At 46.8% G+C, this 21,558-nt stretch overlaps 1 protein-coding gene across 7 annotated transcripts in view; it reads left to right on the top strand.

The window, feature by feature from the left end:
- EML5 (EMAP like 5) overlaps positions 1 to 21,558 on the top strand; it is a 1,317,369-nt gene that overhangs the window by 797,695 nt on the left and 498,116 nt on the right. For all 7 annotated transcript variants that reach the window (XR_013600929.1, XR_013600930.1, XR_013600931.1 and 4 more), the window contains exon 25: positions 18,970 to 19,146. Coding sequence is in view for 4 of the 7 variants with exons in the window: in XM_078660021.1 (XP_078516147.1) it covers positions 18,970 to 19,146 (177 nt within the window). In the remaining 3 variants the exon portion in view is untranslated. The remainder of the gene's footprint in view (positions 1 to 18,969; positions 19,147 to 21,558) is intronic.

Here is a 21,558-nt window from a genome sequence, read left to right as displayed (position 1 = left end):
AATTACCCTCCTTGCCAAGGTTATTGTTCAGAGGACCACCTGCTTCTCTTGCAGGAAGAAGTCCTGACTCTGTTCCGAAAGGGTGCAATAGAGGTGGTTCCAGAGCAGGAGAGTGGTCAAGGGTGCTACTCCCGGACGGACAACACGACTGCGATGTGGTGCATCAACAAACAGGGAGGAGTAGGGTCGCAGTGTCTCTGCAGAGAGGCTCTGCGGCTCTGGTCCTGGGTTCAGGACCATCAGATTTGTCTGGTGGCAAATCATCTGGCCGGGGTTCTGAACGTTCGTGCAGACAGTCTCAGTCGGCAGTTCTCTGCCGACCACGAGTGGAGGCTTCACCCGGAGGTTGTTCACGACATCTTTCAGATGTGGGGGACTCCTCGGGTGGATCTATTCGCCACTCGCGAGAATGCGCACTGCCCGTCTTTCTGCAGTCTCCAGTATCCGATGCAAGGAGCCTTGGGGGACGCGTTTCAGTTGAGTTGGGGAAATCAACTCCTTTACGCGTTTCCTCCCATACCCTTGATTCCTCGGGTTCTGAGGAAGATTCGTCAAGACCGGGCCCAAGTCATATTGGTCGCCCCGGATTGGCCAAGAAGGGTGTGGTATTCGGACCTACTCCACCTCTCCTCTCACCCGCCGCTCCGTCTCCCTCACAGGGCAGACCTCCTCTCTCAGATGGAGGGGCAGGTTCTACACCCCCACCTCCAGACATTACACCTTCATGCCTGGAGATTGAACGGGGCAACTTGAGTTCTTTTTCTCTCCCTCACGATGTGGTGGATGTCATTCTCTCTGCCAGGCGCGACACCACTAAGTCCATCTACTCCTATAGGTGGTCGAAATTTGTTTCTTGGTGCAGGGAGAGAGATATTGACCCTTTGAAGGCTCATTTATCTAATATTTTACAATTTGCTCTTTATCTGGCGCAGCAAGGTTTGGCTGTGGCCACGGTCAAGGGGTATCTTTCGGCCTTATCGGCGTTTCTCTGTTTGCCGGATCAGCCCTCTCTCTTTAAATCTCCGGTGGTTTTAAGATTCTTGAGGGGTCTCATAAATATGTTCCCTCCTACCCCTTTTATTGTTCCTCACTGGGATTTGAATCTTGTGCTGACCTTCTTAATGGGTTCTCCCTTCGAGCCCTTGCACAAGTGTCCATTGAGGCTTCTCTCTTTTAAAACGATCTTCCTCGTTGCAATCACCTCGGCAAGGAGGGTAAGTGAGCTTCAAGCTCTAAGTTCTAAACCCCCATTCCTGACCATTCATGCTGAAAGGATGGTTCTTAGGACCAGGGCTGCTTTTCTGCCTAAGGTGGTGACTCCTTTCCATCTTGGGCAGTCCATTACCCTTCCTACCTTCTATCCTCCCCCACACCCTTCCAAGGAGGAGGAGAGACTGCATTGCCTGGACCCTAAGAGGGCGGTGTCTTTCTATCTGGACAGGACTAAAGACTTCCGGATGGATGACCAGCTGTTTGTTGGTTTTGCTGGCTGCAAGAAGGGCAGAGCGGTGCACAAGCGCACTCTTTCCAGGTGGATAATCCTGTGCATTAAGATCTGCTACTCCCTTGCGGGTAAGGACCCTCCTGAGGGTATTAGAGCACATTCAACTAGAGCAAAGTCTGCAACTTCTGCTTTGTCTAGGGGTGTACCTGTTGAGGATATTTGCAGGGCCGCGACTTGGGCCTCCCTCCACACTTTCGCGAAGCATTACTGCTTGGATACCGAGGTGAGGAGGGATGGCCGCTTTGCGCGCTCTGTCCTCCAAGACTTCCTGGTGTAGCAGAGTGGACGCCCTCCTCCGGGAGTGGGGACTGCTGTGGGAATCTATTCACAAGGTGAGGAATCCACACGGCAGATGTATCTATCAGAAGAACAAGTTACTTACCTTCGGTAACGCTTTTTCTGGTAGATACTATATCTGCCTGTGGATTCCTCACATGCCCACCCGCCTCCCCGTTGTCCACTCTGCTATACCTGGTCTTTCTGTGTATATGGTTTATACTATTGTATTGATTTTGTTCTATATGTACTGTGTACATTGTATATTTGCATATTTGCTATCGTTGGTCCGTCCGTGTGCCTCGAAGGCATGGAAAAAAGGGCGGAACTGACGTCATCACGCCGGCGTGGACCTGATATGGGGTCGGTGACGTCCGACGGAGTCGCGCGCGATGCCGTGCTCCTGTGACGTCGCCCACGTCGGCGTGCTACGAAGAAAATTACCGAACGTTGCTGACGCAAGGGGGATATTCACAAGGTGAGGAATCCACAGGCAGATATAGTATCTACCAGAAAAAGCGTTACCGAAGGTAAGTAACTTGTTCTTCCCTGCCATGACTTCAGACGATCATCACATGAGCAGTGAAACCACAACAAGACTCTTCCTAATGTAAGCCCTGACATGCCAACTGGATAAAGTCTATGTAACAAAACTAATAGTATAGCACTAGTCCAAAGTAATACATGATTCTAATGTATACCGATTTACATGCTTCACTGAGGTTTGCACCTTATGTAATGCAAAAAAAGTAAAGTATTCCAAGAATGCCCACAATCTGTAAAGGGTAGGCACCATAATACCACGTCTACCATTATGCCTCGGGTAGGAACAGTCAAGCCATATATCGAGCACAGAAAGGAATATACCACGGATATCCTCATTTTTGTCAAGAGTGACACAAATAATTCAAGGATAGGCGCCATTAACCCGGGGCCACCATTAGGCCAGGAATATTCATAATTGTGACACTAATGTTCATAATAACCCAGGGGCATGCAACAATACAACATAGCAATTTGTGCCTGGCAAAGCTAAGATTATGCCAAGACTGGCAACAATATATTTAGGGTGGCCACTGCTGGACCAAAAAACCATTATGCCAGGGCTAGATAGAATTATGTCAAGAATTGTCCTAATACGTCAATGAATGGCACGATCAGGCACTATTATGGTAAGAGGTGCACTGCGAGTACTTAACTGAAACCAAAGTAAATGCAGATTTCAACATGTATTGTGCGGTGTGTTGGCCGTAGTCTCTGGCCCATATCATTGTATATAGCAGATGATGCATCATAGTATTGTCCTATTCTGTTCAACAGGAAGCACTAGTGAGCTTCAGGAAATAACTCCACCCCAGGGGAGGGCTCTGCTCCCCCGCCCCCGAGTCCCCACTTAATTAGGACTTCAATCCTTGGGATGCTGCGGTGTCAGTACTGCTACGCAAACAAATAATGGACGGAACACTGAATAAATCATACATTCAACCCCAGTGAAGAGATCGGGGTGAAATGCATTGTTCTTTTGCTCAACATGCCATTCCAGTTTAGACCCAGCCATATGCAAATCAATCTTGACCCTGTTCTTCATGGGAATAGTCCAACCAGTACTGCCAAGCCAGGTCTTCCGTGGACCGGAAACAAGCATGCTGGGAGTGCAGCAGGACTCTTATTTAGTGACACCTGTTACTGGCCTCAAATGATCTGCTTGTGTGAGCGACAGTCCACATGGAATGGGTGTGTTAGCCGTCGCTCACACCTCAAACCCACTGAGAAGAACTGCCCCTGATATGCCAAAATCAAGGACCACCCTCTGGTGTAACGGTGAGTAAGGGTGCTCTGCCAAGTGGAATGAAAGAGGGGGTTACGGAATGGTCTTTGTTATAGCTTATGGGGCAATGCCCAAGAATAATGGGCTGCTGTGGGGCAAATGTACACAGAAAAAGGTAAAAAATATATCCGGGTGGTGAACAACGCAAAAGAAGCAGGGAAATGGATATAGTGGCGCAGAACATATCTTCAGCTTATCTACTATTTAGGGGTGCATTATGATCAGAAGCAAGCCATGTATACAAAACGAGCCCTCAACTATATATTAATTATCACAGTTACAGATGCATTGTATTGCCTTGGAAACTAACATATACCTCAAGAAGGGGGCAGGTGTACTCGCTCCTGGGTACTTTGTGAGGCGTTTACCAAGAGGAACGCACAAACTGAAAGTTCTTGCATCAGACATTGCACTGAGGTTCAGCCCTGACTTTCTTTCTTCACCAGAGGCCAAACTGGAGTGAAATGCTCTGGAAATGTGTCGCCGCACGGGAAGAGGTTGGGTGGGTTGTAGGGGTGAAGCTGGGGTTAGGAAAGTCAGAGAGAGCTAGTTGGGCAGGTTGAGGGGGTGCTCCAGCACTTAAGGGGATAGCAGTAGCATTGGAGGCTAAAGGGACACCATTAACAGCCATCTAAATGGAGCCTTGCCATGTTCATCTGGGACCAGTAGAAAAATGGGAAGGCCAGGCAAAGCTCTTGTGCCTGGATACCACATCTCTCACCTTCTTTTTAAAAGATTTGCCCAAGCAGGAGTTTACCAAACCCCAGCAAGCACAGAACCATGCTTTCAGGCCACAGCGCGTCAGCAAAGAGGCATTTAAATAAATTAACAGAGATGTTCAATAAATAGATGGAGAGACAAGCTGAACTTTAAACATAGGACTTATCTGGTGTGACTGACGATTTAAAACACTTTAGATATACTGTGTTCGCTCTGGATAAATAATACATTGGTCGGGTGGTGTGCGGTGCAGAGTCATGGTTTGTGCAGCAAAGTAGTGTCACCTCCACCACCATTGGGTGGGGGTGCCATTTATCCAGCGTCACAAAATATATGTGTTTGCATGCTCTATGTAACAGTGTACCAGGTTTAAAAAAAGAACAAGTATCACAGGAGTGAAGAGGATGTGGTGCAGCTGCCAGAGTCCGGTTCGAGTCTGCGGTTTAACATCCTGTGATTCTGTGCTAATCACTTAGAGTCTCCTGGTGATAAGTTGCTACCTAAAGCTACTGCAAGACGAAAAAGGCAAAACTTTATGAAAAAATAATTTCACCAAAGCGGATGTTAACAGTATTTCGGCTACGGGAAACTGATGAGAGACGCAGAGGAGGAACAAGTATTGGTAAATGCAGGAAAATGTTACAGCCACTGGAAATGGTGGAATAGTTAAGTGGCAAGCCCAGGAGCCAATGAAAAGCCAGGAAAGATAGAGGGTGGGATGCACGCACCTTTTAGGTTTATATTGAAAACAATATATTTCACAAGCACAGTGCAAGAGCTGTGCAGGTGAAACCTAATGAACCAGATTGAAGTGCAGCTTAGTAAAAAGAAATCTTGGCCAGGCATCAGCTACAGGAGTCAAATTATCCACTGGTAGAGGTATTACATTTAAAGGCAGAACGGAAACACCAAGTTGAAATGCTTGTCTCTCCTCAAATCGTGCCTTCTGGTGTGCATTGTTAATAACATCCTTTCACTGTAGCAAATTATTGTGTGGAAGTACTGCCTGGCAATATATACAAATCTTGAGTTCCCAGTTTGTTACAGATTTTTTTAATGAACGTCAATCATGTGATATCTAGGGTGTGGTCCAAAAGCTAGGCAATCAGAAATAATGTGCCTGGTAAGTTTAGCTTTGGGGTTGCTGCATACCCGCAGCCATAGAATATTGATGATATCTTCCACGTATCTTAGGCCAACTTCAGCATGGCATAATAAAGAGACTGCAGATTGAGGTAGGGCCAAAAGTCTACACAAAATGTGTTTTCGACTCTTTGAACCTGTTGTACTTTGGCATCCCCCCTTGCACCGGCACCATAAGGGCCGGTTGCAATAGATTTACTCCTGCTAATATGCAAGATCTTCTTCACTGGTTCTTGGCCAAGCCTTGTAGCAAAGCAGAAAACTGAATCAATAGTTTCCTGAAATTAAAGGGACCTGAATTTTAATGAAAATGTCTAGTTTTTGCTGCATCTATGGGCTTATCCAGATAAGTGAAGTGTTGCCCTTAGGCCACTTCCACCCCTGTTCGACTAAATTATCTGACAGAGACTACTAGCCGCAGATTCCTTCACGTAGAATTATCCCGAGGCGTGAGACTGGATCCGGAAACTTTTCTGCCACAGCATCCCTGTGTGCCTGGGAAGGGGCGACATCACGCAACTCTGCCCAGGCGTCGTCCGCGTACGTGACGTCAGCAAGGTCACATAAGATCCGTCCCAGCGCGCCTACGTCAGTTTTTTCCTTTTCCAAGTGCAACGCGGATCCGGTCCTTGCTACGGGCCTGTTTAGGGCCCCTTTTCTTCCATTTCTTTGTGGTGGAACAGTGTGCGAATGCCTTCGGGCTTCAAAACTTGCACGTTTTGTGGGTGTCTCATGTCGGCGATGGACCCACACCTCATTTGTATGTGGTGTTTGGGGGAGGATCGCGGCACTACTGATTGCGTGGCGTGCCAACAGTTGAAGCTGAAGTCGCAGCGGGAGCGCCAGATGAAACTTCTATAGGCGCGTCTCTCCAGGTCGACGTCCTTCCCTCGGTCTGCTTCGGCAGATGGCCTCAAATACGGCTGTGGTTGTCGTCCTCCCCCTTCTCTGATGTCACGTGAGCATCGCTCCCTAGTGGGTAAGTGTCACAGTTTGTCCCCAGGGGCTAGTTTTCAGCCTGCCGGGGGCGTGGACTCTCCGGGGGTTATGCAGCCCCGCTTGTCATCCTATCTACTGTTTCCTGGTGTTGGGACGTCAAGAGTCCAAATGGAGACATATGCGGCGGCTTTGCAGGCCTCACTGGCGTCTCCTCCTCCTCCTTCCCCTCCTGGGGCGTCAGCTGATCCCTCGCCCTGGCAGGGCCCTCCGCAACGCTCGGTGGCTCCAGCCCCGGCGCCGACTGGTTTCGGATCCAGGCTTGGAGGATGTGGTGCTGTTGAGGTGAGGCTTCTCCGGGGCGTCTCTGCCTCGCCGCACACTCCCGCGGGAGTCCCTGTGGTGTCGGCGGAGATCGCCGGGGCTCTCTTGGTCTTTTGACAAGGTGGTCCTGTCTAAGGCCGAGGTGATGCCGCTACGGCGCTGGCAGCCGCTGGATCATGCGGAGCCACAAGGGTCGGTGAACCCTCCTCATCCTGCTCCGGGTCGAGGCCGGGAGAGGACCCCTTGTCCCTCTCCGGACCCCTCTCGTCCCTCCCCATGGACGGCTTCCTCATTAGAGGGCGAGTCGGAGGTTGAATCGTCCCTGGCACCGCCACATGGGTTGCCGAGCGATCTCCGCCTCATTCTGGGCCGCCATTGGCGGAGGGCTTCAGGTCACTCCCCTGGCCCGTCTCGTTCCATCATGCAGGTGGCTGCCTTGGCGGGGGTCGGGTCGGCGTCGTTCCGGTGACGCCCCAGGGCCGGTGCGGCTCCAGCTCCACTCCGGTCTCCGTTCCGGTCTCCGGTGCGGGGTGACATGGAGGAACCTTGTCCAGTGACGCCAGATGGTGCCGACGTCCTGCCTCAGGCAGCGGAATCTACGGCTCCGTGCAGGGTCGTACCGCGGATTCGTCTTCGGACGCTCCTTCTCCAGAGGCAGGCTGTATATTGGTGTCGTCATCCCCAGAGACTGGTCGCCGCGTGGTGTCTTTTTCACCGGCGTCAAAGGGCGGCTCCCCGCCCTTCCTTCAGCAGAGGTGTTCGTCGGAAGAGCGGCAGGTCCCTCATTCTTCGGCTTTTTCTGATTTCCAGATCGGGCCCTTGCCCGTCCCACTTGGCATCGGGGATGGCCGCCTTAGTTTGGAGCTGTCGCCCACGGAGGAGCTGCTTTCTCCACCGCGGGGCCCTACGGAGGCGGGTGCGGCCTTCGCTCACGCGGTGTCCACGGCTGTGGGCATCCTGCGCATGGGTGACCCGATGGCGCACTTTCCGGCGGAGCATCTATTGGTGGTCCTCTACCAGGGCTCTGGTGGGAGGGAAATTTTACTTCCCTTTAAAGGTTCGCTCCTTTCTTCCTTGACGGGGGCTTGAAGGCATCCTGCCTCAGGGGGACCCGGTGCCTCAGCATCTTCTGCACCGGCCCCTCCCGGCGAGTCTTTCCCTTCACCCGTCAGCTGTCTGCCCCCTTTTGTGGACTGCTTTTCCCTCCCTGCCGCCACTGTTGACTCCGCCATCCCGAGAGGTCCGCTGGCTGGACTCTTGGGGGCGCAACATGTTCGCCTCGACCAGCGCTGCCCTGCGGGTCCTTAACACCTTGTGTCTGCTGGCTAGGGCCACCTCCTGTTTGTGGGATTCGGCTTAGACCTTGGCAGCGTTCCAGGAGACTGGTCAGGTGGACTTACGGCATCATGCTTTGGATGGCCGGGAGCTTGCGGCGTTTATGCTCCGCTCCGGACATCTCGGAGGATCTGGGCCAAGCCATGGCTTCCTCAGTCGCTCTCCGTCACCATTCTTGGCTTCGGGATGGAGTGTTCCCTGAGAATATTCGGGAGTGATTCATCGACCTTCCGTTTGATGGCAGCCTGTTGTTTCATGCCCTGGCCCACTCCGCCATCCAACGGCTCTTGGCAGGGCTCCGTCCTCCTCCTCCTCAGCCTTATCCTCCTCCTCCTCTGTCCCCTCCTCCGTGACTCCTGAGTTGGGTTGATTCTGGGCCTTCTTAGGCTGGTTGTTCTGGCTTTGGAGTGTGTGCTCTGGCCATTTGCGTCCTTCCTTGGGACTTTGGCATTGTTGGCTGCTGGACGGCCCTTTTCTTTCTGTGCGTGTGTATTGCCGGAGTTGTTGCGCAGACTTGGCCCTGAGATTAGGCCTTCTGCTTTGCTTGGGCTGCTTGTCAAGCCTCCCGCAGGGGTGTTTTTTTCCCCTTGGCTCTTTTGTTTTTCCTCTGCTGCGGAAGTTCTTTCAAAGAGGATTTCCATCTCTTGGGTCTTACATACCCTATGTGGGGTAGTGGTAGCTGTCATATGGCTTGCGCTCTGCTAGGGGGTTCTGGTCGCCTTCCGGTGCCTGTTCTCCATGGCGTTTATGTAGGTTGCTTTAGCTTCCTGAGGTAATGTGCGCGGCCACTAATGGTGGTGTGCCCGGGTATCTCCTTCTCTCCCTGCTCCTGCCCTGAGGTCTGGGATGATCCTGTGTTCTCCCTAGCCAGGCGCTGCCTGCTCGGCCTTCCTGGGGCCTCGGGCTGTTCTTCTTGCTTCTGGCAGCTTTTGACTGCCGCCGCTGTTCTGGCTGGCGCGTTGCTCTCGACCTGGAGTGGGTTCGCCTTCTTTTCCCTCCTTCCTTAGGTCCTCTAGGCTTCGTCTTCCGCTCTTCCTGTCTTGGCATGTGGCGGCAGCTGGCTTGCCTTGTGGGAGAGTGTGGTGCTTCGGCCTCTCCAACCTTGCCCTTGGTGCCTCTGCTGTGGGAGTACGGGCCTCTTCAGCCTTCTTCTTCTCCCTACTACATCCTCTTGGAGTTGGTGGGGTTCTGCTTGTGGGGGTTCCCATTGCCTGGCAGGGACGAGGTTCTACCTGGTCCACAGATCTGGTCCCCTGTGGGGCCCTCTGTTCTGTATTGGCTGGTGGGGTCCTTTCGCAGACCCTCCTTCCCAGGGGGTATTGCTAGGGTATCTATTAAACGTGAAGGAATCTGCGGGTAGTAGTCTCTATCAGATGTACGAGTTACTTACCTTCGGTAACCATGTATCTGGTAGAGACGATTCTAGCCGCAGATTCGTTCACGGCCCGCCCTTCCACCCCTATTCTGCGAGGACCCTTAGGTTGGTCTTCGGTACTCGTCTCCCGGTGGGGGGCTGTGTCTCCTGTGAGTGCCTTCTTTGTTCTTGATGGGTGGCTCCGTCTGGGTGTGTTTCATTTCTCCTTTGGTTTTTTGGAGGATGGGGTTCCGGTGCTCTGGTGCTCTGCTGCTCTAGGTACTCCAGGGTTTGGGGAGATTGCTTTGTATCCCTATCCTCCCTCCCCTCCCTTCCTTCCATTGCAATCCTCTGATTAAGGGTCATCTGGCCATGTCTTGCCCTTGTCCCTTATGGGTGGTTGCCCTCTATGTTGGGGTGGCTTGGAGGTTTGTTGTCCCTGTCTGTCTTGGGACTGGTTCCCTTCCTTGCTCAGGGTAGGGGTGGTAGGACTCCGTGTGCCATGACTTTTACCCATGTTCCTTGCCTCAGGGGCACAGGGGTGGGAGGCTGTCTATGTGGTAGCGGGGTGGCTGCGCAGGGCTCTGCTTGTTCTTTCTTCTTTCCCTGTCTTTGGGTTCTGCGGTGTTGACACTACTCTGGTAGTGTTGTTAGTCACTGTTTCTTTACAAAAAAAATTCTGCTCTTCGCACACTGTTCCCATGCTTCCACAATTTTTATTTGATGGTTTCGCGTTGTGGTGTGGAAAAGTTCTCCGAAGAAAACTGACGTAGGCGCGCCGGGCAGGTCATATGTGACCTCGCTGATGTCACATACTCGGACGATGCCTGGGCGGAGTCACATGATATCGCCCATTCTCCGGCACGCAGGGATGCTGTGGTAGAAGAGTTTCCGGATCCAGTCTCGCGCCTGGGGATAATTCTGTGTGAAGGGATCTGCGGCTAGAATCGGCTCTACCAGATACATCGTTACCAAAGGTAAGTAACTCGTACTTTTGGACTTGTCGTTCTTCAGGCTATATTTTGTGCTAAAAAATATTGTCAAATTCGTTTTCAGCCCTAAATTACTCATAAAGGTGCAAAAAGCATTGAGAAGAATTTGCAGCCCACTTCTGCATATAAAAGGACTAGGACCAAATGAGAACCCACTTTGGGCAAGACCGTGCAGAGGAAACTTTCCAGGCCATTAATGTAAAGCAGAAATAGGAACGGAGCTATAACAGCCGTAGCATACAGGCCAGACTGGCAACCCAAAGCAGCCCTGGCAAAGTTTGTCAGATCAGCCCCCATACGGTGCATAGCGAGCAAGTACAGCAAGCAAGCCTGATCACTACAAGGTGGGTTGGAGTGGGTTATCCCCCCTCCCAAAAAAACAAATTTGGGGACAAAATGGCAAAAAGTGTGCTTTCTAAAAAACATTTTTCATTATTTATTGAATTGTATACATTTTCAAGCATATTAGATGATGACCTATACAGCAATCTTTATTGGGGCTCTTCGATTATTCCCTCGCTATCAACCTCCAACAGTGGCTCTCATATTTTCAGAGCCCCTCTCACATATAGTTTTATTTGCTTTATAGTGCATCTCATACTAGTGTAGGGTGTTGGAGTGTTTTACATCACATACAGACACAATGAATCATTTGTGTTTGAATAAGTCTATAGAAAATGTTACATAAGACAAAGAGGACTATAAGGTGTAGGATTCACATGTCATCCATACTTGTAGAGTTGGTCTGGGGAAGCACAAACTCAGGATTCAGAATGTAATACAGTGGTTAGGGTTGACTTTACTAATTAGAATTTGTTTCTACTCGAACAAACCCTTTTTACCAAAATTAGGAAAATGATATACTGGGGAAAAAGCTTAACTTTCTAACTCCGATTATGATTGCAACTTATGAACTGCACAGTAACAAAAGGATCTATGTGACAAATTCAGTAACCCACTGAGCTATGTACATAAAATACTGTTCTGTAATCTGCATAGTACACACTCTTTGCCACTAGACAAAGCGCCAATCAGCAGGTACATTAATCACCAGCGTTAACTTGCCACTTTTATTGTTGCCTGAAAACTGTTGGGTATACAAGGAACTCTGCAGCATTTTAAAATGATTGCACTGCTACAAAACCGGCCCCCAGAACTAAAGACGGCCCCTCACCCTTCAAGCCTCCGGAGGAAACGCCTGATGTCTGGTACGGCTAGTCCGGCTTGGTGGAAAACCCCCAAAGTTGAATTTTGACAAATTTGTTAAGCATGAAAATAACACTTTTCTATAGAGAGGGAAATGTTTGTAAAAACAGTTAGTGAAATGTTGGACTTTGTTTTGTCAGTCATAAATAGAAGAGAAAAACGTTTAATGATGTTCAGATGTTATGGTTTTAAGAAAAGCATGTTTTGCTTAGTTAAAAAACACTTTGCGGTGGCCGGACAGTGGGACTATGAGGAGCTGTCTCCATTTAGCTCCAGACCCGCTCCAGCTTCCTCAGCTCCTTCCTAGAAAGTTTTGGTGTGATCCATCAGATGGGGGCTGAGGAAAATGAGGAGGGGGGGTCCCAAAATACAATTTCCCCATGCAATTTCCAAAGAGTATTTTGAACAGCGCAACAGCCCAAATGGCTGCCCAGAATTATACCAAATTTGGCAAAAAGCTAGCTCTTCACCCAGAAAGTGTGCTTTTTGTGATGTGGATTAATTCTGGTCTGTAGTTTTTGAGAAATTGAGGTTAAAAATGCATAGAAATCTGGATTTTGGATTGAAATTCGAAAATTCAAGCCTCTTGATTGGCTGAGAGGTCTCATTGGGAGGAAGGGCTCTGATTGGCTGGCTACAACATGAACAGAAATGTTACATAGGCCAGTAGAGGACACTGGGACGCTGTCCCATTTCCTGACAATGTTTTAAATAAAGAGCATAAGGGGTCAGGGTAGGGGAACCCTAACCCCTAGCCCTTGAGGTGGGGTCCCAAAGGCAGCCTGCTGGTGCCAATTTTTTTTTTTAATTATTGGGTAATCCCACTGAACCAGGCGAAATATATTTTTTTAAGTGCAGGCAGCCACATTTTGTTTTTTAATACCCACGATGTGGGTCAGGGCCTGGTGTCAGCACGTCTACAGTCTAATTCAGTTATGGGCAGGGGTCTTGCGTGGTGCTCCTCCTCCCCGAGCTGACTATTGGCCCTGCTGATCCCATCCTTGAGAGTCTGAAGCAATTCTGCCCTTAGGCATCATTTATTATTCACTCCTCCCACCTAGGAGACCCCCATATTTCTCTTGCTGAGCTAATATGCCTATGTTTTCCTGCTTTATGGCGTCCCAATCTGGGCAAAGGGACCACCAACATGTTGCACAAGGGTTGTGGGGGGTTACAGAAAGAGCAGCAGCATGACCCCCAGAAAAGTTGGTCATGTTTTTAAGCATTCCCAGAGCTGCAGCTATGGATCTGAGGGGTTACAGGGACCCCATGTAGTTGATCTTATCACTGTGTTATGCGGTCTGAAGAGTGTAAAAGAATGTCTATAACACATTGAAAAAGCCAATAGGCTTACCTTGTATATTGATGTGGTCCCTCTTGTAAATTAAATAGCTTTGCTGTCATATAATGATGTGGTGACTACTTTACAATGCCAGTAGTGTTGCCTTGCATGTTGGTGTAGTCACCACTTGACAAAGCCAGTAGGCCTGCATTTTATATTGATGTGGTGACACCCTGATAGACCTACTCGCTATTGTGAGTGTGATTTTATCACGGTGAGCTATTTTTAGGGCCTACTGGATTTTTCTGGTGAGAGAGGTGGAGATGGTAAAGAACAGGTGTTCTATACATTCAGAAAGTCAATGAACAATAAAGATGGCTTTAAATGTTGTTCTTATCTTGTCACATTTGTTGTGCATTCAAATACAGAGGTCAAATGTCACTTTATGTCCTCATGCAAATTTCTGCTTATTTCATCCTGGAATTAATTTTTTTCCGGACTGCAAAGTTTTTTGTGAAGTGAACTGTCTGGCAAGAGAGTGTGAAATGAAAGTTTTTTTCAAACATTTAACCCCTTAATGCAGCTGTCAGCCAATGGAAGATGGGCACACTCCCTCCCCAGTGCGGATGTAGGCCATTGGTTGACACAAGGGAGGGTTATTTTTTTTCCATCACGCTGCTTGGGAAGAGCTTCCGGAGCAGCCTGATTGTGTTTTTTTTCTTTGTTTACTGCAGTGACGATCGGCGAGCACGGTGCGCTGACTTCATTGCAGAAAAAGTGAAAGTAAAACTAGACAATGGGCTTGTTTTACTATAACTGAATTTGTGCTCGGGAATACCTCAGACACCCAAGCACTGATTCTCATGGGAGAGAGATCGGAAAGGGGATAATCACCCCTTTTAAATGGTAGCTCTGCGCAGTGGATCCCTGCTTGGGGATCGCCACAGGAGAGCGATCCCTAAGCAGGGATTCACTGGTCAGAGGTACCATTGGAAAGGGGAGCAGCCCCTTCGGCAAGGGCCTGGGCTCCCCTACGGGCACATTTAAAATGTAATTCTTGGGAAGATGAGTGCAATTACCTGCAATATGGTCTAGCACTGGGGGGAGGGGGCAGAAAGCCCACTAGATACCTGGGATGTTTGATATTAAATATAAGGGGGGATGCCTGGCATGGCCATAGCCGTGCCCACATTCTGAGTGAATGGGCAACAGTCGTTCTGCCCCGTGGGGGGGGCAGATGGGGGTAATTACCCCCGATCTCCCATGGGAGGAGGGGGTAGGAAGCCTAGGGACTGAATTCAGGCAAATAATTTAGTGCCCCCCCCTCCCCGGTCATGAGCACATGCTCCCCTCACCACAGGGCCAAACAGTCTTTCTGTCCCTCCTGGGAAGTGGATAGGGTATTCACCCCCAATCTGCCACCCCCCTTGGGGATACAAAAGGGGGTGGTGATGGAGGGAGCATCTGAACCAATCAAGCACTCACACCCAGTCAACAGATCTGGGTTAAATCCATCACCGTTCTTTAGCCCACTCTGCTACCCCAGTTCAGACATGGCCATATGCAAATCAGTCTGGCCCTGTGCCTCATGGGAACAGTCCACCCAAACTGCCAAGCCATGCCTTCTCTGGACCGGAAACAAGCTTCCTAGGACCGGTTTCAGGCATTTTAGCCGTCTTCAGCCAGGCTTGCTTGAATCCAGTGGCAAAGTGAGCAAGAGACTCACATCTGAGCATACCCTGCCAACTTATGGCGAACAAAGCGTTACAAAAGGGGGTGGTGGTGGACGGAGCATCTGAACCAATCAAACACTCACACCCAGTCAACAGATCTGGGTTAAATCCATCACCGTTCTTTAGTTCTCACAATGTGCAGGTTTGCTAGGTTTCCCTAGGTGCCACCTGAGCTAGGGCCCAAAATCCACAGTTAGCCTTTTGCAAAAAAGGGTCGTTTTAAGTAGAAAAGTGTGCATGTTGCATTTTGGACCATTTCCCGTCGTGGGCTCTAGGCCTACCCACACAAGTGAGGCACCATTTTTATCGGAAGGCATGTGGGAGCATAGATTAGAAGACTTATTACTCCATAAGCCTCTCACCCTCTGCACTGGTGTTTGGGTTGAACCAAATTCAACAAAAAAGTTTATAATATGGTACATGTGTCGTTGTTTCAAAGGTCGTTTTATTCCATCTAGACATGTTATGAATCACATAATCCAAACTTTAACGATTGTTTGAGGCATATTCGTCAAATTCCAATGCATTTCGGTGCCTCGTGCACCTTCATCAGGGACAATCTGGAATGTACAAATAAAACATTCTTAATAGGGATGTCCTCTAATAAATCCCAATGCGTATTACATCATGGTCGTTTACGCGCCATCCCTATGCGTTAGTTAGTGGTTGTTTCTAACTCACACTCTTCCGTACTTAAAAATGCCCGTTTACTAAAGCGGGGTGGATGTTTTACATAAAACGTGTTCCTGTGGTTAGTGACAATTACCATTGGTATGCTTAAGTTGTTGGCAGCTCATTATTCTATACTAATCCGCCCACCGGCTTGCTGAGTATCGTTTGGCATGCTCTGCCTGTTCTGTTACTAGTTATTAGTAAGAAAGAAGACATTCAAAAAAATACCCTCTTAATCATATACTAGTGCAAGTACCTAGAACTTCATAGATGTACAAATAACCACTGCTCCTGAAGTCCATATCTTGTGCCCATTTCAGAAATACATAGGCTTCATTGATATGCATTTTTCACTCTACACATTTACCATGTGAATTGGTCTATACTCGGTACACAATAAAACCATAGTGTAATGCAGCTGAGTTGCTGGCTCTGGGTACCTTGGGTTCTTGGAAAACCTACAAACCCTATATATCACTGCAACCAGTAGGGCCTAGTGGACGTAATGGTATATTGCTTTTGTAAATCGGCCATCATGACAAAATATAACAGATAAAAACGTTGGCACAAAAGGCCTTTTTCCTACTAATTTTCAGTATTCTTAGGGAAAACCTTGAGGGATTTACACATATGACTTCTTGCTGAATTCGGAATTTTGTCTACATTTCAAAAATCGATAGCTTTCCTGGATTACCCATGGGTGTAAACTGGAATTAGGTTGAGCGTACAAAAAATAGTAATGATGGGCTTACCTCTTCAAAAAATGCCAAAACTCTGGTAAAACAAAATCGTTTTTCTATTTAGTTCTGAAAGTTCCTGAAAGCTTTGAGGATGGGGACTTTTGCACAGCAAACCGCTTGTTTGTTATGGAGGCCAGCAGTTAAGGGGTTAAATAGCTTGTAAATAAGGTGTACAAATATTAAATTCAAATAGTGGTTAGGAAAGCACATTGTTGCGGTAGTCCTGAAATGTGATGGAAACTAAGATTTTAACAGGAACAAACAAATCAGAAAACTTTATTTGATGATGTGCAAATGATAAATATTTGTAGAAACCTGTTTCCACACACTTACCGTTCGTAGGCTATATCGTTTTGTCAGTAAAACTGCATGTCAGTGGGAAAGTTTATGAGCATTTCAGTGGTTAACGTGCTCTCTGTAAATGACAATGCAGTTTCACATCATGCTTTAGTAATATATGTATTTAAAGGGAGAGTTTTTAAACATGAACTGGGAAACATGAACTGGCCCCACCCTGATGACATTGCTATTAGAGAACTAAGTAGCAGGTCAAGGATCATGTGTACCCTATATGTAGGCTAGATTGTTATTGTACTTGAAGCCAACGTTTAGTCTATTTAATAAAACAAGATTTTGTACAGCAGACATTCTGAACTCACATATTTGAAGGTGCTCTCACACATGAGAATGAAGAAAAAGGCAACTCTGTGAAATAACATATTTGAATGGATCACACAATTTGAGACCAGTTTATGGGTCAAGTGTATTACAGTTACGTCAAGTAGATTATTTAAGTCACTACCCCAGCGTGTCTGGCAACATTTTTATATTTTTTTCGATGCCTGGTTGAGAAAGCCAGTACCCTCATGCATTATTTAAAATGACACCCATTTATACTGTGATGAGTACTCTCAATGGCTGGCCATGCAAGGGGGGGTTGGATGCCCCCAGTGTGTTTGAGTGCAGGGCTTGTCCACCACAGGCCAGTCACATTATAGTACGGTATGGTAGTGAGATCATACTTTTATATATTTACATACTTGAATCATTCCCCGTTGTAAGGCTGGGAATTTCTTGTATATTAAAATAGCAGTATAAAGTGTAAAATATATACACCATACAGTATAAAATGACCATAGGTTTAAAATAACATTGTACTTATAGTAACACATCTACCTCATTTCTCAGCACCCAAACTTCAGCCAATGAGGTGGAAGCTTCAGCGTCCTACATTCCCCTAGAAGCCACCATAGCTCAGATATCTACCACATTTCATAGTCAGGGAGTACCCTGACAGAGTTCTGCTCTAACCTTTCAGTGAACCGTAAATGTGTTACTATCTTGATCTGCAATGGATTTGAACAACTAAAGTATACAAAAAAGTGATGGATGGAAACGCTTGTATTAATTTCAGCCACTAGTAATTACTCGAGCCGCAACCCAATCCAACGTTATTTTGTGCACCATGTCTCCTCAGTTTGGGCCCAGCTATATCGAAATCAGTCCTGACCCTGCTCCTGTCAGATCAATCCAGCTGAAACTGCCAAGTCAGGCCCTCCCTGAACCACAGAACAAGCATCCCAGGGCCAGTGTTGCCATAGTTATGGGCTCATCAGCCCAGTACAGCTTTGTTCCAATGACACAGTGTGCACGGGACCCACTTCCCACTTAGAGCAACACACTAAACTATACAAAATAGTGATGGATGTAATGCTTGAATTAACCTCATCCACTGTTAATTACTCACGCTGTGTTAGGAATTGGGGGTTCTGGTTGGCAGAGGTATGCACCCTGTCCAAGCAGGACCCGCAGTCCTAATCAGGGTAGGTCACGACACAACCTAAATTATCCTGTGCTCACCCTGTGGTAGCTTGAAAATATGCAGTGAGGCTTAAATTAAGAGGCAATGTGTAAAGTATTTGTGCAACACTTCATACAACAACATAGTGGGAACACCACAAAAAGACTCCACACTAGGTAAGAAAAATAGATTGTTTTTATAAATAAAAAAACCAAAACAACAAAAATTAAATGTGTAGAAGTAGAGTTATGAATTGTTAAAGAATACATTTCAAAATAGCGCTTGGATTGAGGATGATTCCTTAAAGTCACAATGCCAGTTTTCCATTCTATATAGCGGCCTTTCTTACGTTGACCTTTTTTTTCCTTTCTTTAAAAAAATAAAAAAAAGGTTTTTGAAAGAAAAGATGTTTATAGTCGCCTTTTATTAAATTAGTGCAGGTTTCTCCTGAAAAGCTCTACATGTTTGTGTGTATGTATATGTGTGTGTGTGTGTGTGTCTGTGTATGTGTGTGTATGTGTGTGTGTTTACATTATTCAATTAAAGAAATGGTAAACCTTTCTTATAGTTAGGAAAACTTTATTTATTCTATCCATACAAACCAAACTTAAAATACACAAACATTACAAATTCTTAAGTTATAGTTGCACCTTAAATTGATCATTTATGCACCACTTTTAACTGTATATAACTGTATTAATTCTTATCACACTAATTAGTTGAAATCCCTAGTTCACAGAAAGAGGGCATAATCATGCTAAGACTAGGCCATGTGTCAGACTGTAGTTTGTATTCCACACAAATTATGTAATAGGCATGAAAATAACATGTTTTGCCTGAGACTATTTATTTTAAACCACCGCTGTTTGTGCACTAACGTGCAGCACTATCAGCTTACAGCGAGGGTAAGGGGCTAGCTAGAATATAAGAGGATACAGAAACCTCCTCAAATGGTAAGGAATGTACATGGTAGGTAAAATCTAGATCAGCGTATCCTCATTTTGTAATTATTATAAATTTAACAGCACATTCTACTTGGATGGTTAATAATGAGGATACTTCCAGACTTGAAAAGAACGCTCTGTATCATGAATGACAAGTCACTCTATCTTTCTGTTTTTAGGTGGAAAAGATTGCATGGGCTTCATGGACCAGTGTGCTGGGCTCCTACTGTGAAGGGATCTGGCCAGTAATTGGAGAAGTGACTGACGTGTCAGCATCTTGCCTCACCAATGATAATAAAGTATTGGCAACAGGGGATGATTTTGGTTTTGTGAAGCTGTTTCGATACCCTGTGAAAGTAAGAACATTTTTATCTTTAGATTGTGTTAATTTTCTTGACCAAATTTGTCCATATCAGCTGTCTGTCCAACCAGAAGGGCAGGTTCCCATGAAAGTATAGCAATGCTAGACTGGGTTGACTCTCCTCTGGGCCCCTATAAGTAAACAGTGGGCCTCTAAGTTGATTTGACAAGAAAGGCCTCCACTGTATCAATTGAGAACTGCAAGACAGCTCTAAAGGAGGCAGGCCACCTTCACTACTTCTACTTCCAACCCCACAAGTATTTAATTTCTTTTTACTGTACTTGATTTTAGTTTTGTGCTACATAGATCTCGTCGAAAGGACTCTTCCTGTCACTGGCCACTGAAGTTGGTTTGCTCTCTTTTTTCCCAGAGAACTTCAAGGGTTGCTGAATTGATTGTGATAGGTCTGCCTTACAACCTGCTATCTGATCTCTGTTGGCCTTTAAATGAAGACTGCTAATTAGGATCTTTTATCTAGTCAGATTTGGTGTCCATAACTAAAACGTCTTCAGGTCTTACATAAGGTGTTTTAGAGTTGCCAAGATACTGGTTTTTCAAATCCCTCTAGTGGAATGATAGTACTGTCATAAGTATAGTATAGCTGCACTTCCATTTGATCACTCACGCTCATTGATGGCATGGGGCTTCTGGCAGACAGGAAGGAATTTATCCCAGCGTTTAATGTCAGGCTCCTGCGCTGCACTGTTATCCACATTTACAAGCTATGCTAGCACAGTCCTACTGGTCCATAAGCCTCTCAATCCACTTTCTGGAACTGAGATCTCCTCCCCTTTGAGTTCTTAAGGTTGTATTGTTGCCCTTATAATCCAAGCTACCCTGTGGCCATCTCGCTGTAGCAAGATGATTATTGTCTTTATCTGCCTGCCATCCAATGCTGACATCCAAAGTCCTTGATTATTGCCGTCATCCCCTTGCACACTATTGTAATGTACATGATTATTGGTAATCACTTTTTATGCCATATTATGATAACGTCCTTGAATGTAAATTGTACGACACCATTACTTTAACACCAAAGGGATAGATATCACCCTTATTTCAGATTCTCATCTGTCCCCATTGGAGTCAGAAAAGATTAAACACCAGTAGATAGATTATGTCCATAGTAGCAACCACACACATTACTACTGGCTCGACAAATACTTCTTTCAGTGGCTAAGAAATGCAGAGTAGATGTCCTTATGAGGAAAAACCTTCTGTACAAACGTCTTAAGATTTGGGCTGATTTATAAGGCTGTATTTTCTTTTTTTACTTTGAAGTCTGTGGGATTGATCTTTGCTGAATGTTTTGTCTGTGATCATAGTGGAACAGGATTCTTCAAATTGTTGTTTAATAAAATATTATTTTAACTTTCACAATACAGCTGGAAACTGAATTTTGATCATGCATGCATCATACCAAAATAAAATAATTCTCTCCAAGTACAGTATTCGGATTCTGAGATGGATGTTAATGGGGATGTGCATTTATTTCACAATTGTCTCTGTAGTTTACTACCTACTGATGTCGACCACGCTGTTTATTTCTATATGAAGGAGCTACTTTATAGTTCAGCTTGTTTAGCCTGTGTGGTGCAGTTTACTGTGTCTCCATTTGTTATTTTTATTTTACAGCTTTATTTCTACAGAATTTTATCTTGATTAATAAGTGGATCCACTGTCTTGTACAGGAGGACTGGTATGGGGAGGTTCTCTTTCAAGTGTCTTTTACAGGCTGCTCTTCAGACACAGCCTTTATATGGGCTGATACTCTCACAGCAGGGTAGTCTCCTGCTTTGAGCATCCACAACAGTGGCTCAAAGAGTTGGAAGTACCGTTCCCTAAAAGGGAAAAGCCGCACATCAAAAAAGACAGTGTGACAAATAACATGTACAACCGTGGATAGTAATTAGATGTAAGTATATCGGGGTGCTGAGGTAGCTAAGGGCACCTACTACCAAACGGTGCTATCAATCAATCAATCATTTGTAAAGCGCACTACATACCCGTGAGGGTCTCAAGCCGCTGGGGAGGCGGGGGTGTGGGGCTGCTGATGAACAGCGAGGTCTTGAATATCCTCCTGAAGGTCAGTAGGTCTTGGGTCTGTCGTAGGCTCAGTGGGAGGGTGTTCCATGTCTTGGCAGCGAGGTGGGAGAAGGATCTCCCACCGGTGGTTGTTCTTCGGATGCGTGGGACGGTGGTGAGTGAGAGGTCAGCGGAGCGGAGCTGGCGGTTGGGGATGTAGGAGAGCCGTCTGTTGAGGTAGGCTGGGCCGGTCTTGTGGAGTGCTTTGTGTGCGTGGATGAGGAGCTTGAAGGATATCCTCTTGTTGACGGGGAGCCAGTGCATGTTTCTCAAGTGGGTGGTGATGTGGTGGTGTCGTGGTACGTCGAAGATCAGTCGTTCC

Source organism: Lissotriton helveticus, chromosome 9 (genome assembly GCF_964261635.1).
Source record: "Lissotriton helveticus chromosome 9, aLisHel1.1, whole genome shotgun sequence".
Taxonomy (NCBI): domain Eukaryota; kingdom Metazoa; phylum Chordata; class Amphibia; order Caudata; family Salamandridae; genus Lissotriton; species Lissotriton helveticus.
This window is presented reverse-complemented; position numbering and strand designations above follow the sequence as displayed.